At 43.7% G+C, this 21160-nt stretch overlaps 1 protein-coding gene and 1 long non-coding RNA gene across 8 annotated transcripts in view; one reads left to right on the top strand and one right to left on the bottom strand.

Annotated features, from left to right (window-relative positions):
- Positions 1 to 21160, bottom strand: part of LIMS1 (LIM zinc finger domain containing 1) — a 75433-nt gene that overhangs the window by 15903 nt on the left and 38370 nt on the right. For 5 of the 7 annotated variants that reach the window (XM_061472652.1, XM_061472654.1, XM_061472653.1 and 2 more), the window contains exon 2: positions 2304 to 2463. In XM_061472652.1, the coding sequence (XP_061328636.1) occupies positions 2304 to 2463 (160 nt within the window). Of the gene's footprint in view, positions 1 to 2303; positions 2464 to 4725; positions 5120 to 21160 lie in introns of those variants that run through there. The other 2 variants (XM_061472648.1, XM_061472649.1) reach the window with 2 other exon arrangements.
- On the top strand, positions 5123 to 12488 carry LOC133279211 (uncharacterized). Its single transcript, XR_009746809.1, has 3 exons — positions 5123 to 5244; positions 7271 to 7500; positions 12377 to 12488. It is a non-coding gene; the product is annotated as an uncharacterized LOC133279211 (long non-coding RNA).

Below are 21160 nucleotides of genomic sequence, written 5' to 3'. Positions count from 1 at the left end.
CACACAAGTCTTTACATATTCATTTAATCCTCATCAATTATTACCTCGCCAGCTGTGGCAAAAAGTGTCTAATCTCAACTGAAACTTTCCACTTTCTATGTAACACTTATCAAGAACAAAGTCTCTACCCAGCCTGAAAAAAGCTCTAGCAACATTAATCAAAACATGTTTAGTACATGGGGCTATTTTCATTCCCAGGACAATCTATCAACACTCATTTCTGGCTTACTGTCTTTAACAGGGAGCATCACTCTGCAGTAGGAGAGTGCTCAAACCATTATGAATATGTAGCAAGGTAGCAGTAGGAAGCAAAATGCCTACTATATCTAAACACCATCAGGTTACTTGCCCCTGCCAAGGAGTCTCAGGTATGGCCAAGCATGAGCAACAGGGAGGCTGTAATGTTCCTGGGCTAGGTGGAAAAGTAAGAAAATTGCAGTCCTGGTCCATTCCTTAGGATATACAGGCTGCCTACAGCAGGACTTCTCAAACTTTTGTCTTTAACAGAGGACCATTCCACTTTCTGAAAGAGGTCCCTGGAATGTCTCACTGGTTTTTTGAGTCAGAAAAAGGATGAATACAGTACTCATGTAGAGAAAATACATTTTATTGACGCAATTACAAATACTTTAGTTTTAGAACATTCATATCACTTTATATTTGTCTCGGGTCTTACAGATCGGGGATGGACTCTTTACCACGCCTGCAAGCAGGCAGCAGCTCAGTATATAGCAATTGTAATGCAACATGTAAGTATCTAGGGGGTGTTTTGTTTTGTTTTAATTGCTCCTGCCTTGCAGCTCACCTTTTGATGTCTTACAGAACACCAGTGCCTCCTTTACCACAATGTGTGCAACACTACCCCTACAGCAGTGAAAAGACTTTTGATCCTAGAGCAGTGAGAGAAAGAAAACCCCAGGAATCTCCTTTGCCACTCTTTTCCAAGCCACAGTCCTCCCTCAGCCTCTCTTCCTCGCCATGTAATGTGGCTCTGTAAAATTAGAAATACTGCTGTGGAAGATAAACTGTTGTGCTCTTGCCACAAGGATGGTACACTGCATGTGAGGGCATAGCATTGTGCTTTTAACACACTACTCACCTTTCTTTTCAGATCACAGTATGACATAAATCCTGTAACCATGTACTGTAAATGGGACTACAAGCCACTTGAGTGGGACCTTATCTCTCAGACAGTAATCCCCTGTCTCACATCATCTACCCTTCCTTATATGAAACACTTCAGGTTTTATGAACTAGTCTATAGCTTTCACTGAAACCACTTTGTCCTTGAGATAGATGAGCCAAATCCTGAATACCCACAACAGGATAATGCAAAAGAAAATGACACTGATATCAAAATACCCATCTGAGCTGAAGGCAATCTACCTGGGGCTGAGAAATATGAGTGAGAATGGGTTTTAACCCTTCAAAGCGTGTGAGAACTGCTACTTTTGAATGCTCTACTTTGTTAAACCTAGAGTTGACCCTACAGAGTCCCCATTTGGTTTGGGCTCTCCACACACCCTGATCACAGCATGCTGACTTACAAGTCATCTCTAAGTGCACCTTTTCACATGCCGTGCTGGTCTCACTCAACTCAGCGATAAATCTCCTATGGACTGTGGGATGCTGGGGTTTCCCTCTATGTGAGTGTCCTCCCCTAAGTATGCTTTCTCTGTAATTCTGGTATGAAATCTGGAGAAGGATTTTTTACAAGGGCATGTAGTGACAGGACAAGGGGGAATGGCTTTAAATTGAAAGAGGGTAGGTTTAGATTAGACATTGGAAGAAATTCTTCCCTCTGAGGGTTTGAGGCACTGGCACAGGTTGTCCAGAGAAGCTGTGGCTGCACCATCCCTGGCACTGTTCAAGGCCAGGTTGGATGGGGCTTGGAGCAACTTGGTCTAGTGGGAGGTGTCCCTGCCCATGGCAGGGGGTTGGAACTAGATGAGCTTTAAGGTCTGTTCCAACCTGAACCATTCTGCGATTCTATGATGTATCAGATTCATACCTTTTAGGGAAAAAAAGCAGCACTGACAAAGAAATCTCCAGCGTTTTTCTGGTTTTTGTTTTTTTTTCTCAGCTCTGATCAGATTAGGCTATACATTTAAAAAAGGTTATATACACTGAAGCCTTCCAAATTAGCGCAGAGATTCTTTTCTCCCTCTTCTGAGCATATCCTTTTGGAGCCTAGTTTTAGCCACTGGACCTTCTAAGCTATTGATCTGCCCATAGCTACTTCTGCTATGGAAAGAAGGCACAAGGCAAAGGCTGTGGGCAAGAGGGGCACTCTGCCTGCTTACCTCATAGAAGAGCCCTTCAGGAAACTGTTGGAAGCACTGGGCACAGACGAAACACTGCTCGTGGTACAGCTCCCCGTTGCTGTTGACAATTTTCTCTGCAGGGGCAAAGCCACCCCGGCAGCGCTCACAGATGGCGTTTGCAAGAGCATTGGCCATGTTGCTGTCATAAAGAAAAAAGAAGCAGAAAGAAAATTAGCCCAATTAGGCAGCAATTAGTTGTGGGGCTCTTTTCTTTCCCCAAAGCCAACTGCATCAGCCTAACACTAGGCTGCTCAACTCCACAGAAGTTTTTCAATGGACTTAATAACTTGTGGCATCCCCTCATAAATACAACTGACATTTCCCCCTGCTCCCAAACTCTTTAGAAACAAAACCCCTGCAACACACTCTAGTAACTGTAATTAACTCAAAAAATCAAACTGAAATGTCATTACTACAGATGCATTTGCAGGTTTTTTTTAGAATGAGAAATGGCAGGCAATTCAAAGAAGTACGATTAAAAAATAATTAGAATTACAGAAAACAAGGGCAAATATTCACAATAATTGAGGACTGGCATCACACAGGAAAACATAAATGGTAATTCCAAAAGAATTCCTAATCCTACAATGTATATAACAACATTGGTTTGAAAGCTCAAAATAAGCAATGTGAAAGAGTGTACAGTATCTAACCCAGCGGATATTACTGAGAACCAGAGCAAGTAGACAATTATTCCCTATATAAGCTCTGCATAGCTTGAAGTCATTTTACAAATGTAGTTTGCAGTGATGGGATTTTTGGTTGGTTTGCTAGGGTTCATCTGAGGGAACTCAGCCCACAGTGTGCTCGTGTTGGTCCAGGGCCAAGGCAGAGGGTGGCAATTCTCTGGCTGCCCCACTGTGACCCAAACAGAGGCAAACACAAGGTGGCAAACCCATGCCAAGGATGCAAAAGAATGCTCTAATAGCAACCTCAGTTGCTTCTCAAATGTATGTGACCATACAGTGACAGTGTGGTAACTGTAAAGCAGAGAGGAATTAGCTACTTCATTAGGACTGTGTCCACTTCTGCGGAAGAGAGTACAGCTGTTTTTCAGTAATTAAGCCCAGAAAAAGGCTCACCCCATTTTTCCTTTGCAACCATTTTCTTACTCATATCTAGACTCTCAAAGCTATGCTTTCAGGATAAATTCTCTCCCCTAATACTATTTGACATCAGAGAGCAAATACAGGTAATGGTCTAGTTTCATTACAATCTGGGAACAGCTGGCAATCAAACATCTATCTGGAAGCTTATTAAACAACCGAGATTATTTTAAACCCATGTGCACGCATGCAGCCATTTTGATACAGCTATCATGCTGTGCCTGTAAGTGCAGAGCACTCAGTCCTCTGCACGATGCCAAGCTTTGCCTCCCAAAGGGATAAGAACTCTCAGTTCCCACCAGGTTCTACAGGAATTGAATTCATTCCTTGCACAGCATCCAAGGGAGAAAGCAAACGCCTAGCACGTGGCTGAAAAAGGAATGTGCTTTATCTATTTCTTACACTGTCTCACAGAAGAGACCTATGCAAGGTCACATCTGACCAGTTATTATTAGCTGTTTTTTTCTCCCCCTCTCCTCTCTCTAGAGATCTTTGCAGAAGAGAAAAAAAGTAACTGCTATCCAAATAGTCACTGCCCCCTTGGTGAAGCAAGGGGGAGAATTTCACAAGGAGATCAAATGTATGTATCCCACACATAACAGACAAGCCTATGGACAAACTAGTGATTACACATATAAGCTGTGGTTAACTATAAAGCTCACCAATATTCTCCTTAGATTATATATGCTTTCCATGGTAAAAAACCTCAGTCAATTCACCCATCCTCCTTCTCAATCTAAATGAAGAATAATCATAACAGAAATCGGGATCTTTCATCATCACTTCAACAGTCCTCGAGCACTAGGGATGATAAGAGCTGCCAGACAAAGTATAATACAAGCAAAAAAGATAAAACAAAGTTCAAAAATAAATGAAAACATAAAGCTTTCCTCAGTATGCAAAAGAACTTCACTTTGAAACACATCATGTATGTAAAACCAGTGATGTATGTCTGCTTCAGTGATGTGTTGCTTCTGCATTAGTGAAGCAATTTAGCCATTTACCCAAAATAATAGGGAAAGGACCTGAAGTCAGAGACACTATGTGACAAATTCCAACCCCGTTTCAACTGCCGATAAAAACTTCTGATGCAATTAATGATGGAGTTTAAAGCAACAGCACAGATTTTAGTTGATGATTACAACTGGCAACGTATCAAGCAGAACAGTGGCAAAGGCTGCATTACAAGAATGACTTGCACAGCCTGCCCAGAGCTCAGATAATAAAATACATATGTACAGTACACCAACAATGTCACTGCAGTTACACCGCGAAGCCGGACAGAATGAACTTACAATCTTGCATAAAAGTCACAAAACTCTTTGTAGAGTTTTATTTCACTGTGCCTACGCTGCAATTTTGACACTGGTTTCTCTTCATTCCCTGCAGAGTTGTGAGCATCAGGAGCGCTCTTGTGTGCAACCTCTTCATCCTCTGGGATGGGGAAAGGGCGAGTTCTGTGCTGGAGGTCCATCTCTCTCTAATTGCTTTCCCGGGTGTATATATTCTGTGTTTATACTGCAAGGAAGCTGTAGGCAAAGTCTGCAGAACAGTATCCTGGACTTCCCCTTGCTCCCAAAGAAGTGATTTACTTTCACAGCTCCGTGTCATGTAGCTGGAGCTGCTCAGCACTCTGCTCGAGCTTCAAGTTAAAAGTTCAGTGGCGGGGCGGTGAGCCCGTCATGCTGTGATTTACTGACGCTGCCTGCAAGCGGAGGAGCACATTCCCCTGCCAGGCCCTCATGCAAACTTGGATGCTGGAAAGGGGCTTTCACTGGCGGCTGCGAACAGAAGCAGCCCAGGAGAGCTATGGTGTGAGTAACCTACAGGAGCAAATTTGTTCACTACCAAACTTGTCTGCAACTACCTTCTGCTGGACGGGGGTGGGGATAGAGGCAGATTTATGGACTTTCATGTTCCACTTGCTTCTTCTAAATCATATGTGCTGGATTTATCTATAGGCAACTTTCTTCTTGTCCGTACTTCAGGGAAGAGGTAGGTACAGATGGATAGTCTGGTTTCTGTTGTGCTTCATAGGCCATTAACCTAACTGCCAGGTATGCTATAAAGGGCAATATATGACGGAGGAAGAATGAAGCTTGATTTCCAGTGATGTGCTGGGTTTAGAACAATTATCTAATATAAGAACACGTACTGAAGTAATTTACTGTGGATATAAGGGAACAAAGAGAGCAAAACCAGGAAGAAAGAACTGAAATTAATCATTCCTTCACCACAGAACGCTCTCCTAATGTTGCAATTATTTCATGGCTACATTCTATTTTAAAACCCTGTTGTGCACTGCTTACTAGGGAAGGCAGTGTCAATTAGCTGAAGATCTGCAGCTAATAATCACACTCCTGAACACTCTCCCTACTTGAAGCGCAGCGCTTGCAGCAGATGTGGCACACTCAGCTTCCTGCAACTCCTAACTGCAGACAAAGTAGGCTTTTGGGAAGCCAGCCTAAGTAACCGTCTCTTGGGTTGAACTGACTCAGCCTGGTTAGCAGTCAGCTGAACTGCAGAACTGCATGCACTTTGTGCTCATGACACACGGCACGTTGGTATCTGAAGAATCTGCTAGTCTGCAAAGGGGCATGAGAAAGCAGAGTAGGACAGGACGGAGATGAACACAGGGAACAAGTAGAGAAATAAGGACTAGAAGACCACTGAATCGTAGAATCATTTAGGTTGGGAAACACCTTTAAAGTCATCAAGTCCAACTGTTAACCCAGCACCACCAAGTGCCATTAAAACATGACCCTAAATGCCACATCTACACATCTTTTAGGTAACTCCAGGGGTGGTGACTCCATCACTTCAGTGGGCAGCCTGTTCCAGTGCTTGACACCCCCTTTGGTGAAGATATTTTTCCCAATATCCAATCTAAACCTCTCCTGAAACAACGTGAGGCCATTTCCTCTCATCCTCTATCACTTGTTACCCAAGAGATGACAAAGGATATGACAAAAACTCCAGTCAAGTCTTCTACTTCACATGCCTTCACCTTCCCAGATCTTGCTGCAGAGGGTCTGGTTTATGAAGGTTTTAGGCTGTACCTGTCACCACCAGCTGGGACAGCTTGCTCAGTAAGACCACAGCAGCACCCATGCCACTCTCCACACAGGCCTGGGCTTGCACATAGCCATCTTCCCACAGCCTGGCCAACACAGCACCACACTTCTGCGGCTGCCTGATTTAGGGGATAGGTTTGGTCAGGCGTCTTTCATTCACTTCTCAGCAGGAAGCAACTCCTGGGCAAGCTATTCCCCCATGTATGTGGGGTCCAGGCAGCATGACCCTACTTATTTACCTGTCTGTAGGTGTGATTACCCATCTTGCACAGAGCTGCCGGCAGTCACAAGCTGTAACAGGCTGAGGAGGCTGCACCCTCACCACTGACATCACTTGGCTGGAGCTCAAGCCCTATTTTATCTGTCATGGAGCAAGCCCCAGATCAAGCAGTGCTCAGGTTTTAGCCCTAGGCCACAATGATCTCGTTAGAGCACCATGACAGGAAACAGTGCTGGAAGAAAGGTGTCTGCGTCCTCTGGAGCACAAGAAAGAGCGATGTTTGCCAACAGAGATGCAGACATAGTGATGCAGGCTCTTATTCTCCATCCTGCCTCCCAACATGTCCTGCACAGGCCAATGCTGAGCTTCTTTGGGTATGACAAATTCTAGGGAGACTGACTGAAATGGCCTAATCATACTGATTCATCCAAGGCTAGTGCAGGTGCACCAAGCCACTAAGATAAGAACCAGCAGGTCAATCTGCCTCTTCCCCTTGTCACTGACCATTTCCTCAATTGTTTTCTTGTATTTTGTCTCACATTGCAGGCAATTCTCCTGGGAGGCTGCTGCTGTGAATCAGAGAACCCTGAAGAGTTTCTTTGTCCTGGTGGATGACTTCAGTCCTTGAAGTAACCTACACTTCACAGGCTACCAAGGTGACTGGAAGCCACTTCTGCTGCCTTGTGTCTTTTGTGGTCAACAGGAAAATACTTGCCTGCTTCTTTGGCTTGCCACTCTGCAGTCTTCTGCATGGCTGCAGCAAAGCAAGTAATACAGTAAGTCCGTGTAATAAGATGTCCATCCAAAAAGCCTGGTTTAATCTTCCTAGCTTTTTTCAAGAAGTAGTCCTTCATGGTACTAGGACTCCATATATGCATTAAGTAGAAGCTGCCTGGTCCTTGAAGCGTATTGGCATTGCTGCTGGTGGAATTAGTCACCATTTGGTTTTGATTAAGCAAAAAAGTTTTCCAGGAGTTTAAAATGGGCCTTTCTGCTATTGAAGCAAAATGCAGTTTCTGCTGTGAAAGTCTGGTAATCCACAAATCCAGAGCAGCTGGCCATGCTCCTCTTTTCTGTCATTTTGCTGGGGGCACGTTGCTGAGACCTGAAATACACTGCTAAAAATGCATGACATTCTCATTAGGGAATTCTAGGTTACTCTGAGGTGAAGCCATCCATAGGGAGCGAGAAGTGTGTAGGGGGTTGCTGATTTGTGGCAGCAGTTTCCCAAGGGCAGTCCTGGGATCTGGGACAAAACCTACCAGCCTACTGTTAAGGAAGCAGTGATAAGGAGAACAGAAAAGGGAGAAATTGAGTATTTAACTGGAAAAGGTAATTAGGAAGGAAGGAGACAAAAGCTCCTCCTGGCACACTGAGGATTGTATCAAAAGCTAAAGCTGAAGGTGGGCAAGGTGCTAAAGGAAACGGCAGAAGAGGGGAGAGGAAGCGTTCAACTGCAGCTACGGAGAAGAGCTTTGGAAAACAACAGCAAAAATAGCCACACTGCTTCACCATCACCGACGGATGACTGCTGCCCAGCTCACACACTGCTTTCACGGGACAGCTTTCAAATCCAGTTGCCCATGCAGGCGGCTGCCAGAGGCAGATGGGGACTCTTACAGAGAAGGCTCGGTGGCTGGCCAGCCCCTCTGAGTGCTTCGCTCCATGCCACAAATAGACGTGCTAAGCAGTCACAGCTCCAAACAAGGTGCTTGGCAGAAGCAGCTGCTGCTTGGCAACCTACTTGTGCCACCATGAAATATCACTGCGTCACTGGCACTGTCTGGAGGCCACGTGCCCCTTTGGGTTATGTGGGGGGGATAAGTAATCAGAACGCATCCCTTCCCTTCCCTTCCCGCATAGGTTAACGGTGATTTCATTCTAACATCGTCTAACGCAGATGCTATGCAATGGCCCTCACATGCAAAATACAGAACAACTAGGACAGAGCTTTACTGCAAAATATGTGTGGACTTGCAGACCCCTGCACTGATTTCTGCACCAAATTCTTTAAGCACTAATTGACTTTTTGTGTCTTCTTTCAATTGAAATGAAAAACACTCTTGGGTTCTGGTTGCTGTCACTGTTTATCTCTTAACAATTTCTGTGTTAAGCTGGTCTCCTAAGGCAATCTGAAAAAATACAAGTATTTTCTATGATAAAATGCACATTACCAGTAGGTTTTTTACATGTGCCCAGCACTGCTCTAACTTCTGTTTCTATTAAGAAGGATGGAAAACCACCTTGAAACCACTGCAATAAAAAAACAAGGTGAATTCTGAGTGCTCCTGAAAGTTTCAACCTTTAGTCTTTGGCACTAAGAGGATAATTAAGCTTATGTGGTGTGAGTTTCAACATAGCAAACAAAAAGGCAACTCTAGCTGTTTCATATACTTCAATATAAATTTATTCTAGTATAAACATGTCCAAAAATGCTTTGGTCTCTGCAAACAAGAGATGGTTAACATTCCATCTCTCCATAAGGAAATGAACATAACTGGAATGAACAGGTAAGCGGCACCTTCCCACACCATGTTTTATCAGCCACACAAGCACAGTGAAAAAAATCAGTCTGACAGAATATTTAACAAGAGTACTTGCCTGTTGTAAGCAATATTTACAAAAAAACTATGGGATTTTCTTCCTGCTGGTTACAAACATTACCAAATGAAGCCATGCTTCTTGTAAAACAAGAAATTACTTCTGTGTACAGACATTTGATACTTTTTAAAACAGCCCTTTCTCCCCCTCCCCCCCCCCCCAGTTTTTCCTCTGCAGACAGGAAAAGCAAAACAAGGGGACACCCCATCACATGTAAGAAGCTCACAAGAACTCTAATAAATTTGTATTGCATAAGATACAACATGCTGTCAGTCATTCCTAAAATACTCACCTTATGTAGTTGACTTTATGTATACTTCACTATTGTGACTATACTGTATCCAAACTCTTCCAACTCAATACATTTTAAAGGTGCATTTCATATAACAACATTTGTATCCCATTTCCAATTTAAGACTAATGAACAAGGTCAGCTACTCAATACTAGGGGCTGCACAGCAAATGTGTGAAAAGAACTGAAAAGAACCGGCTCTTCAAGACCAGCAAGACAAGATTAGGCCCACCACGCTCGAAAGCATCCTTCTGTTTGTACATGCACACAGTGAACACAACACCAAGATCATTCGGTTCTAAAATCTGAAAGTGTTTGAGCAGAACAGTATTTATCCTGGTAGAAATAAAACCACTGGAAAGTCAAGGGAGGCACAGGAGAGTATAATCAGGCAACTGCAAGTAAATTGTAACTCAGTGTACATGTGCTCATTTCTCCCTTCGTTAAGGATCAGATTTAAAATTCAAATATGGAAAAATGTCTGAGATTGCATTTTCTGACATTTCAGGAAAAAAGCATCCTGGCCTGTTTCAGAAATAGCATAGCCAGCAGGACCAGGGAAGCAACTGCCCCCTTATACTTGGCGCTGGTGAGGCTGCACCTCGAATACTGTGTTCAGTTCTGGGCCTCCCACTGCAAGAGACATTGAGTCACTGGAGCGGGTCCAGAGTAAGGCAGCAAGGTGAACGGTCTGGCAAACAAGCCTTATGAGGAATGGCTGAGGGAACTGGGGGTGTTTAGTCTGGAGAAGAGAAGGCTCAGGGGGAACCTTATTGCTCTCTACAGCTACCTGTCGTCTTCAGATTAACTGTTTCCTAACACCAATATCCAGTCCATGTCATCTGTTACTGAAATCCATCAAAAATCCTTCACCTAATCCTTAATGTAATGGCAAATGCCAGTGTTTTACTCCTGCCTTAGCCATTTGCCCATGCTATCTAGAACTAGTATTTTCACAAGCCAAACACCATGACATGAGAGGTTTATCCAGGAGCTATAATTAATACCATGACTCAACACCCCAGCTACCAGGAGAGGTTTCCAGTATGTCCACACAGTTCCTTGTAGGGTACAGTTAACTGCAACACCAGGCTTCCCGGCTCACATCCTTATTATAGCAACATCTCCACTGGAGACACCATACTAAGGACTGAGCTACAGCTCTACTAACCAGCATGTCACTTCCAAGTTTCCTCTTGAGTATTACTATTAATCTCCATTGCAAGCAATGTAACCTCTTGAACCATTTTCACCTTTATCAAGTTTATTTTTCTCTGCTGTAGAGGAAGTGCAAAGCTTTTCATTGCCTGAATTAATTTGTTTTGGGCAGAAGCAGAATGTGCTAAAGAAAACATCTCCTCAGCTGTTGCTCTTCTCTCACACACACATATTAAATTGTAATTATTAGTCATTCCAGGTTTTGGTTTCTCATTTTTCTCTTCCTACAGTCACTGCAGCATTACCAAGCTTTAAAACTAGCAGAGGATGGCAGACAGGTGAGCCACCTGCACTTAACACTGTGGGATTAAATAATGGCTATAATATTCAACAGCCAAAAGAGAATAACTAGAAGCAATTTATGTTCCTAAGAGTCAAGCATGATTAATGTATCGACAAATAAAGCTAGTGCAAAATAGCATTGATTTCATATTTCATTATGATGGTCTTAACATTCTGGGTAATACAAAATGAAGGTCTTCATCTTGCACTTTATTAGCTATTCAATACTAGTAGCAGGCCTATCAAGTAAGCATGAATGAATTTCAGTTAGTGCAAAGCAAAACTTCCACACATTTTCCAAACCAAAGGCTTTGGTAACTATTACAAGTTTTTTTAAAGTAACGTTTTTCACCCCAACAACTAACTAATCCTGAATGAGTAAAGCAGGAGTGAATGCTTATTACATGTAAGACTTGTGAGGGAAGATGCAGAAGTAATCCCATGCAACAGCATGTTGCTGGAATTATCTGAAGGAGCGGTGCAGGTTATTTGCTTGGCAGAACAGAACCAAAGGGAAAAGGATGGGGTTTTCTGCCTTGGACCACAGGGGTTCAAGTCCTGCCAAACCTCCTTCCCCTTTTGCTAAATAAGGGCAGCCAGTAATTTGAGAATTAGCTTTTGAAAGGAATGTAGTTTAAAACTAAGCAATTACTTGTACACTTCAGGCAAAATTCATGACCCGCAACCTGGTAACTCATGGAGATAACCTATCCTGAAATTGGACTGCTACCATGTCCTTTTAATACATATAAAAGAAGCAGATTTTTTAATATATCAGAAATATAATATAGCATATGCTTCAGTTTCTGAGGTCAGTGAGGAGAAACGTGCCAGACAACAACTGAAAAGCCAAATACCAAGCAATTCAAACAACTTTCAATGCAAACTTTCCATACAGGAACAAGAAGGGGACCGGGCACAGCAGTTTTGAGTCATGAGTCTGAGTGGGTAATATTCTTCCAATAGCTGAATAGAAATAGAGTTCAAGAGGTACACTCAACCGGGGATCAGGAACTTTACGCTCTATGAAGAGTGTGGCGTTCACAGATTTAACATACTGGCAAAGACAAATGCCATTTCACATCCACTTCACCTTCGTTCGTTCATTCATTGCTGGAACAGCTTGAATCTTTTGAATCTTTCATTTAAAAAGGCACAGCTGAGAAATGCTGCCAGGTGTTGCTGGCTGTGTCTGCTCTGCCAGTATGCTACTGCCTTTGAGGCCAATAGCTGACAGTTTGTAATTAATTTTCTTCTAGGTCTACCATGGCCATCAGAGCAGACAAAAAAAGCAGAAAATCTATAGGGAAATACTTCATAAAAGTCATACACCACATTTCTCTTGTTGGACAAAAGGCTCATGAAGTTTCATCTCCTTGATATATAAAGACCCCGGATTGGGTAATTTATCGCAGGATAACTTACGAGCTGAGCAGTGTCATCCAGAATCACCGTTCACAGAGTGTCATACATGAAACCACCATTTCAGAATGCTACCAGGAACTACCTACAATCTGAAGTTTCTACAAAGCTGGCAGATAACAAAGATACAAACTGAATAATGACTAAAGCTGCTATGACAAATCAAATCAAGCAAAAACAAAACACACAGTCCTGTGCGTTAGGGCATCAGACAGTACACATGAAAACTCAGAGCACCACTGGTGCTTGGTAAACTCTGTAGGAAGTCCCTGAGCCACAGCTGGTGGTAAACTGGGATTGCAACCAAGGGAAATCCCGTAAAAGGCCCGCTCTTTCCTTCTACCTCCCTCCACACACATCAGCTTTTGACCACCATCAAAGGCAACACGACTTGGCAAGCCGGAGCTGTTCCCATGTCTGGAGAGCATCCTGTAAAGTGCTCACAGTCCTCTCGAGGACACCATGTCTGTTTGTTTTGTATCTTCCAGAACAGCCCAGAGACCACAGTAAAACAAAACAGACAGAAAGGGAACCCAAACTTAACAGCCTTTAAGCTTGTTCTCCCCAGTGCCTGCAAGTTGGTAATTTTTATTAAGTAGTGACATTGACATAATTTAGTTTTTATCTCCTCTGCAGAATACTTCTGTGTGTAATTTCACTTCAGTGTGAGAGACTGCATCAAGCAATGCTTAATTATAATGAAGAATAACGAGCAATCACAGTACATTTTCTGTAGGGAACACCTCTGATCAGGTGTTATCAAAACACATGAAAGCAAAGGCAGGAAAAAAAAAAGAAACCTACAATTTATCTTCAGACAGCTAATCTTGCGAGAAAGCAATTAAAATCCTAATTGCTATAATCATTAAAGCTTAACAATTTATGAAATCATAGATTATTATAATGAGGCAAGTCTAAAAGGAACAGCAGTTCCTGCTACACAAGCAGCCACCTCCAGTCATATGGAGTCATGGGAAGTGATAGACAGGTGAGCAAGTCAAACAAAATTGCTTAGGAATTGTTATGCAATGCAGGAGACAAGGGGTGAGAGGAAAGGCAAGAAGAGAAGGGTGTATTCCTTGCGAGTTATTTTAACCCCTAGAGCAATGAGAAGTACAGCACAAATGAAGAGTAAAGCCTCTAGTAATTTGGATATCTCAAGCTAAGGCTCAGTGCAAATTCTAAGTATTGCAATATTAAATATAACCATGAAGCATTTTTTTGCTAGATGGAAGTTATTATAATTAATAATAATAAATCAGTGTTACATTTACATGGACAAATCCCCTCTTCAATTAGAGCAGCTAGCCGGTGAGCCAAAGTGCTTTTTAATCAAGAGTTCCCAAGCACGTGGTTCAAATGAGTATTTCTGGGTTCGAACTCTCTACTATTCCAGCGGAGTTTCTAACCGCAACAAATGAAGAAGTGTACTATTTTGTGACATAACATTTATTTTCAAGCTCTTCCTGGTTCAATATATTAGTCACTTTTGTTACCAATGTATTGAATAATTACTGCTTTACCTGCTGACACTGGCATGGTGAGCAAGTACAAAAAAATACTTACAGAAAGTGGCTATATAAATATTAACATTTGTGATGCTACTAAGAAATGTTACTGTGGAAATAAAATTCAAGGAGCTGCAGACAGATTTTTTTCTTTCTGCTTTCAGTACTCTTAAGACATCTGAAAGCTCAACAGGGTCCCTGGTTCCCCAGACAGCCCCTGACCAGCATCATCTTCTCCCCCTCCCAGGAAGAGCAGGACATCTTCAGGGGGAAATTGTGGCTGGAAACATCTACCCAACTTAGATGGCTGCTACACATGGGGTTTTGATGGCAGGCTGAGATTTGTGACCTCCTACAGCTCCCAAATGCAGCATCTCATAAGGAAAGGGAGGCACTTGCCCTACCGCATTGCTGATGTTTGGGGGATTTTATTCATTTGTTCATTTTATATCACCTGTGAGCTTAGCTGTGCAGAGCTTATCCCCCCAAGGCTCAGTGGGACGTAAGAATGTGCTTTTGTCTCCTATTTCACCTGCGAGGGAGTCTTTGTGCATTAAGTTTTGGGGCATATCCACATGCCTTCCAGCCTGGAGTCAGAGCACGAAGGCAGCTGGGAGCCTGAACGGACCCAGCATAAGATTGCCTGCACCTATTCATGCAGATGTACCCATCAGCTTCAACAGCGGAGAACAAAACAAAGCAGATACTTCAAACCTATTCATGTAGAAAACATCTACAGTGCTTTCTGCACAAGAGAACAGAGCAGTGAACCAGCTGAGTAACTGACAGCCACTGACTGAAGCTTGCCAATGCTTATTTGCTGCAAATGCTAAAAATTTACTGTTTGGTAAGAACTTGAGACTAACCTCTTCAAAATTTAGCTACAATTTTAATCACATTTGAACCCACATGAACTTAGAAAAGAGAGCTATGGACAACAATGATCAAAAGAACTTTAACTGTAATTGTAAAAAAAAAGCATATATAATTGCCCCTGCTTTTCCCACTACCTTGTACTGAGCTTTGGAAATTAATGGTGTAATTTTTTTTTAAAGGATTCATTCTATTTTTACAAGGACCATGGGATGAGAAGGAAAAAAAGCAAAAATAGCAAGCATATTGTTAAGTGACTCCTAATGATTAATCATAAATGTATGTGTACAATTTCCTTTGCATCCTGTTTGCTGAGAAAAGCGAGAAAGAATAGCTCAGCACACCGTCAGAACTTGTTACATGCAATTTCTAAAGACAAGGCAGGACAGGATTTATCAGAGATGTCATTTTTCTCCCACCAAATCAATATAGCTTCCCCTCTGCTCTGACAAGCAGATTTCTCAGGTTGCACTTAGTTCAATGACTGTTGCAGACAGGGGAGAAATGAAGGTGCCAGGTAGTCCCCTGCATTCTGAGCTCTGCACCTGGGGAGCATCCCATGTAGTTAAGGTCTATGCATTGGTGAGCCTATCTCAAGCAGGGGAAGATGTGTGTTATGGCCATGGTGGATCCTCTTGCACCCCACCTAGGAAACCTGCATGCTCGATTACCTCTCTGAAATGCCTGTACAGCACGGGGAATAAACAGGAAGAATTAAGAGATCAGTGTGCGGTCACAATCTCATTGCAATTGCAGAGACATGGTGGGATGGCTGGCATGACTGGAGTGCTGTCATGGGTGGCTATGTACTCTTTAGGAAAGACAGGCCAGCAAGGCGAGGTGGTGAAGTTGCTCTTGATACAGGAGAACAACTGGAACGTATTGAACTCTGCCTATGCGTGGATGAAGAATAAGTCAAAAACTTACGGGTGAGAGTTAAGGGACAGGCTAACACAAGTGACAGCTGTTGGTGTTTACTACAGACCACCAAATCCAGAAGAGGAAGTCAATAAGGTCTTCTATGGACAGCATGAAGCAGCCTCACAGGCCCTGGTTCTCATGGGGGACTTCAACCACCCTGATATCTCTTGGAAAGACAACAGGTATCTGCTGGAAAGGCACATAATCCAGGATGTTCCTGCAAAGCACTGATGGTGACCTTTTTTACACAGGTGGTGGAGGAGTCAAAGAGGAGAAGTGTGCTGTTGCACCTTGTACTAACAAAGAAGGACTGGCTGGGGATGTGAAGGCTGGGGGTACCCTTGGCTGCAGTGACCATGCAATGGTGGAGTTCAGGATCCTGCATGGTGGAAGCAAGGCAATAAACAGAGTTACAGCCCTGGACTCCAGGAGAGCAAACTCTGGCCTCTTCAGGGACCTACCTGGAGGAATCCCATGGGATAGGGCTCTAAGAGGTAGGGGGAGGAAGTAGGGTCCAAGAGAGCTAGTTAATATTCAAGCATCACTTCCTCCAAGCTCAAGGAGAATGAGTAAGAAATGGAGCAAAGGGAGCAGGAGATTGCATGGATGAGCAAGTACCTTCTGATAAAACACAACAGAAGGAAGTAAGTTTATGGAAAAAGGAACAGTCCATTTAGGAGGAAAATAACATTGTCAGAGTATGCAAGGATGTGATGAGAAAGCCTAAGGTCCATTTGGAATTAAATCTGGCAAAATGTGAGCCTGCTGCTGAAAGAGGTGGATGCCCTGATGATGAAGGATACAGAGAAGGCTACGTTACTTAATGCCTTCACTTCAGTCTTTACTGCTAAGACCAGTCCTCAGGAATCCCTGACCCTGGAGACAAGAGAGAAAGTCTAGAGAAAGGAAGACCTTCCCTTGGCCAAGGCTGGGTTTGAGACCATTGAGGCAAACTTCATGCACACAAATCCACTGGCCCCGATGGGATGCACTGATGACTGCTGAGGGAGCCGGCAGATGTTACTGCTAAGTCACTCACCATCACCTTTGAAAGGTTATGGAGAACAGGAAAGGTGCCTGCAGAAAAACCAGCATTACTCCAATCTTCAAAAATGGCAAGAAGGACACAGGAGACTACAGGCCACTCAGCCTCCATCCCTGGAAAGGTGATGGAGCAGCTCATCTCGGATGTCATCTCTAGGCACACGGAGGAAAGAACGCCATGCACCAGTACAGGTTAGCAGCTGACCTGCTGGAAAGCAGCTCTGCGGAGAAGGATCTGGGGGTCATGGAAGACAACAAGTTAACCATGAGCCAGCAATGTCACCAAGAAGGTCAATAGTATCCTGGGGTGCATCAGGAGGAGTGTGGCCAAGGGAGGTGATCCTGCCCCTCTACTTGACCCTGGTGAGGCTGCAGCTGGAATACTCTGTCCAGTTCTGGGCTCCTCAGTACAAGACAAGGAGCTACTGCAGAGAGTCCATCAGAGGGCCACAAAGATGACTGGGGTCTGGAACATCTCTCTTATGAGGAAAGGCTGGGCGTTTGGACTGGGCAAATACTTTGTGTTGAGCCTTAGCTTAAGGTATTCAAATGACAAAGCTGGGTCTGTTTGGCCTGGAGGAGAAACAACAGAGAGGGGATGTTATCAATGCCACAAATATCTTAAAGGCAGGTGTCATATGAGGATGGGGCCAGAGTCTATTCAGCTGTACCCAGCAACAGGGTAAGGCACACCAGGCACAAACTGAAATATAGGAAGTTCCACCTGAATATGGAGAAGACTTACTTTACTTTGAGAGTGATGGGGACCTGGGACAGGCTGCCCAGGGAGGTTGTAGAGCTTCCTTCACTAGAGATATTCAAAAGCCACCTGAATATGATTCTGTGCAACCTGCTCTAGGTGGCCCTGCCTTGGCAGGGGGGTTGGACTGGATGATGTCCAGAGGTCCCTTCCAACCACAACTATTCTGAAATTCTGTGAAGAGAGACCCCTACTCCAGACAAAGCTGAGCTTAGGGCTTGCTATTTATGGCTATGGGTAGCTTCCCTTGAAATGCCCTCACTCTCCTCAACTGGATGGGCTCTGGTGGTCCTTCCCAGCCGCACCAGGTCCTCACTGCTGCCAGGAGGATAGCTCAGCTACTCACTCACCTGCAACCAAAGCTGGTGAGGTAGCACCAAGCACCAGCCTGTAACCTGCAGCAAGGCAGCGGATGCACTGTGAGACATAGAACTCCCTCCACAGCAGCACAAGGAACCACAGTGACAGGTGGGCAAAATGAGCAAAACCAGGCACTAAAGTAAGTTTTGCTGCTTGTGTATCAGGCCCTGCAGACAGCCACAGCCGCGTGAGATGAGTTCCTCTCAAAATGACCTGGTACCTACTTGCTAGAGCAAGAGGCGTCTGGAGAGACTTTTAAACATTTATTTAGGAACTCCTACTGTAAATGGAAACCTGACAACCTATAAAACTTAATGGAAAGAGCCAAACTATATCCCTATGGTCCTTCCTGCAAAAGACTGAGTGCACAGAGATGTGTGCACAGAGACTAACTACTCATAAAATGAACAGCAGATCCAGAAGACAATGATGGGGGTCAAACCTCTGGCTGAAGTGACACCAGTGGACACAGATGCAGAGGCTAAAGCTCGCCTTCCTGTTGTGAGGCTCAGAGTCCCACAGCACATGACCCATCATGAAGCTATGTCAACACAGGAAGTTGTTTTTATACTGTAAAGATAATTGTTTCAAGAAATTTTGGTTCCTGGAAAATAAAAAGTATGTGATACATTATATGATAAACATATGCTCTGTACACATTTAGGAGTTCCAGTGCATTGCTTCACAGTCTCTTCATTATAAGTAACCTCAGGTATTTTAAGTACAAATTACTCTGGTGTTCCCATGAAAGATCGAAGGCAGGATTTTGACACCAAGCCCCACCCTGAGCTGCTTTGCATCACTGAGATTGCCAGTATTTGGCTTTGTCTTGGCCACAGTTTATGGGCACACAAATCCCCATCCTACTGAGCATTGTCCAGCTCCTGCTGTGATGGCTGGACCCAGGAGCTGCAATTACAGTGGTGCTTGCAGCAGCAGAGCAGAGGCAGTCCAAGGCACCTTGCAGCCAAGGCAAAGGGGGTCTGCTACTTACTTACTGCTGGTTTGAGCCTTAACAGAGGACTACCCCAGCCTGGATCCCAGGAAACTATTACCAAAGGAGACAAAGACCTCAAAAAGGGCAGGAGAGAGAGAAATCCCATACTGGGCTGAAGTGCAAAAGGCTGTAAAATGAAACCCAGCAGATACAATGTATTACTTTAACAAAGGGTGATTTTCATTTTAATTCTTTTTTAAATACAGAAATTCTCACAGAATACCCTGAGGATATTGGCATCCTGAGTACATTTTGGCCCAGGATTAGAAAAATATGATACCTGAACCAAGAAAGCAGCTTTCAGTGAACTGTTCCTCGAGGGCTGACACTATTTAACACACGTGGATTAATATGTATGTAAAACAAAATATAAAGGAACTAGAACAAAGAACTGAAGAGAGAAACTATGTGAGGGAATTGCAAAGCCATGGAGGATGGCAAGCTGTATTTAGCAGACATGAAACAAACCTCCTCTTTCTTGTGGACTCTAGATACTCTGAAAGTACCTGCTAAGGACAGGCACCTAAGTGTGTCCTGGGTTCAGCAGTAGCAGTCATGTTTTTTCCTTTGTGTTAAGTGGTGCAGTGCTGTGTTTTGACTTCTAGTTTGAGAACAGCGTTGGTGAAGCCGATGTTTTCGGTTGTTGCTAAGTGATGTTTACCCTGACCAAGGACTCTGTGAGGCTCATGCTCTGCCAGGGAGGAGGGGAAGCTGTGAGGAAGCAGAGACGGGGCGCCTGACCCGGGCTAGCCGGGGAGGTATTCCATACCACAGCACGTCATGCCCGGGGTGGGGGGTAACTGGGAGTTACCCGGAAGGACAGGAGCTTCCGGGGGGAACTCGTTTTCTTGGCCGGTGGTATCGTATTCTCTTCCCTTGTTATTTTCCCTTATCATTGTTTTAGCTGATAGTAGCGGTGGTGATTTGTTGCTGGACTGTTCTTGTCTCAACCCGTAGGAGTTGCACTCTCTCGATCCTCCTCCCCGTTCCTCCGGGAGCGGGGAAGGGGAGAGCCCCGGTGCAGGGGGGGGGAGACGGACACGGACCTTGATTGTTGTCAGCTCGGCACCACTCACTGGGAGTGAGTGAACAAGTTACCTGACTGGGTTTAAACCACGACAAAGTGTCACCAGGGAGAGCACACAAGAAAAGCTGGAGGTCTCAAGTTTTAGAAAACTAAAGAACTTTTTCTCTTGTTCCTGACTGCTCTTTGCCTGGTTGTTCTGTCATTATTTTGCATTTACAATACCACAGCCTTTTGTCATGGAGAATGCAGTAAAAATGACAAATAAGGTTGCCTGGCAACACACTGAAATGTCACAAAATGGGTTAGGAAGGAGCAAGGTTTAGTTTGAATTAGAACTAGGTTAAGCTCTTAGCAAATACAAAAGCAGCTCTGTCTTCAGGTACCAGTTGTCCCTCTGCTCTAGGAGCATCATCTCACCCAATGCTCTATTAATCTTTATCTCCACTACCCTGCCTTGAGCTGATTCATAAGTTCCCTGATTTGCTATTTCCTCTAACTTGTTTATTTCTCAAGGCCCATCCTTGTTTCACGTACTTCTCATCTTTAACCAGAAGAGGCTCAGGAGAGGATCAAACACCTAGACTGGTACAGATAACCCCTTCACCCCACCCAGCCCAGTAAGAGCCTCATCCCCATCTTGGACATGCATACAAATAAGAGAACAGCAACACAACCGTAGAAAGCTAGCACTGATTTTTCTTTAAAAAGCAGCTGTCTCTTCCCTAAAAGTATCTGTTCTTCCCCCTGAAGGTTTTGTATATGAGAAAGTAAGCATAAAAATGTCAAGAATCTCTGTACATCCACTCTGTACTCCACTGAGTAATCCTCTATCTATATAATCATACCAATATAATATAGACTACTAATGCTATATGAAATCTATCTAGGAAATCAGTTATTAATACTATAAATAAACACCAGTCTCACCTATCAGACCCACAAGTTAACATATTCCTAGAACTGACCCAGTATTTCTGATACCTCATGGCAAAGAATCTCAGTAGGTTACAATCCTACACAATAATTTCTAACTGAAGTGCTGAGTTATAACAAAAGGTTAAATCCCCCAAATCTGAATACCCATCCTTCTGAAACTGATAACTTGGGTAATGAAAGCACAATAACAAAACC

Source organism: Pezoporus flaviventris, unplaced genomic scaffold (assembly GCF_033815535.1).
Source record: "Pezoporus flaviventris isolate CSIRO_AGI_PZ_B2104156 unplaced genomic scaffold, CSIRO_AGI_Pfla_v1 ptg000072l, whole genome shotgun sequence".
In the NCBI taxonomy this organism is placed as follows: Eukaryota; Metazoa; Chordata; class Aves; order Psittaciformes; family Psittacidae; genus Pezoporus; species Pezoporus flaviventris.
The sequence above is the reverse complement of the archived record's forward strand: the minus strand, read 5'-3'. Positions and strand labels throughout refer to the sequence as shown.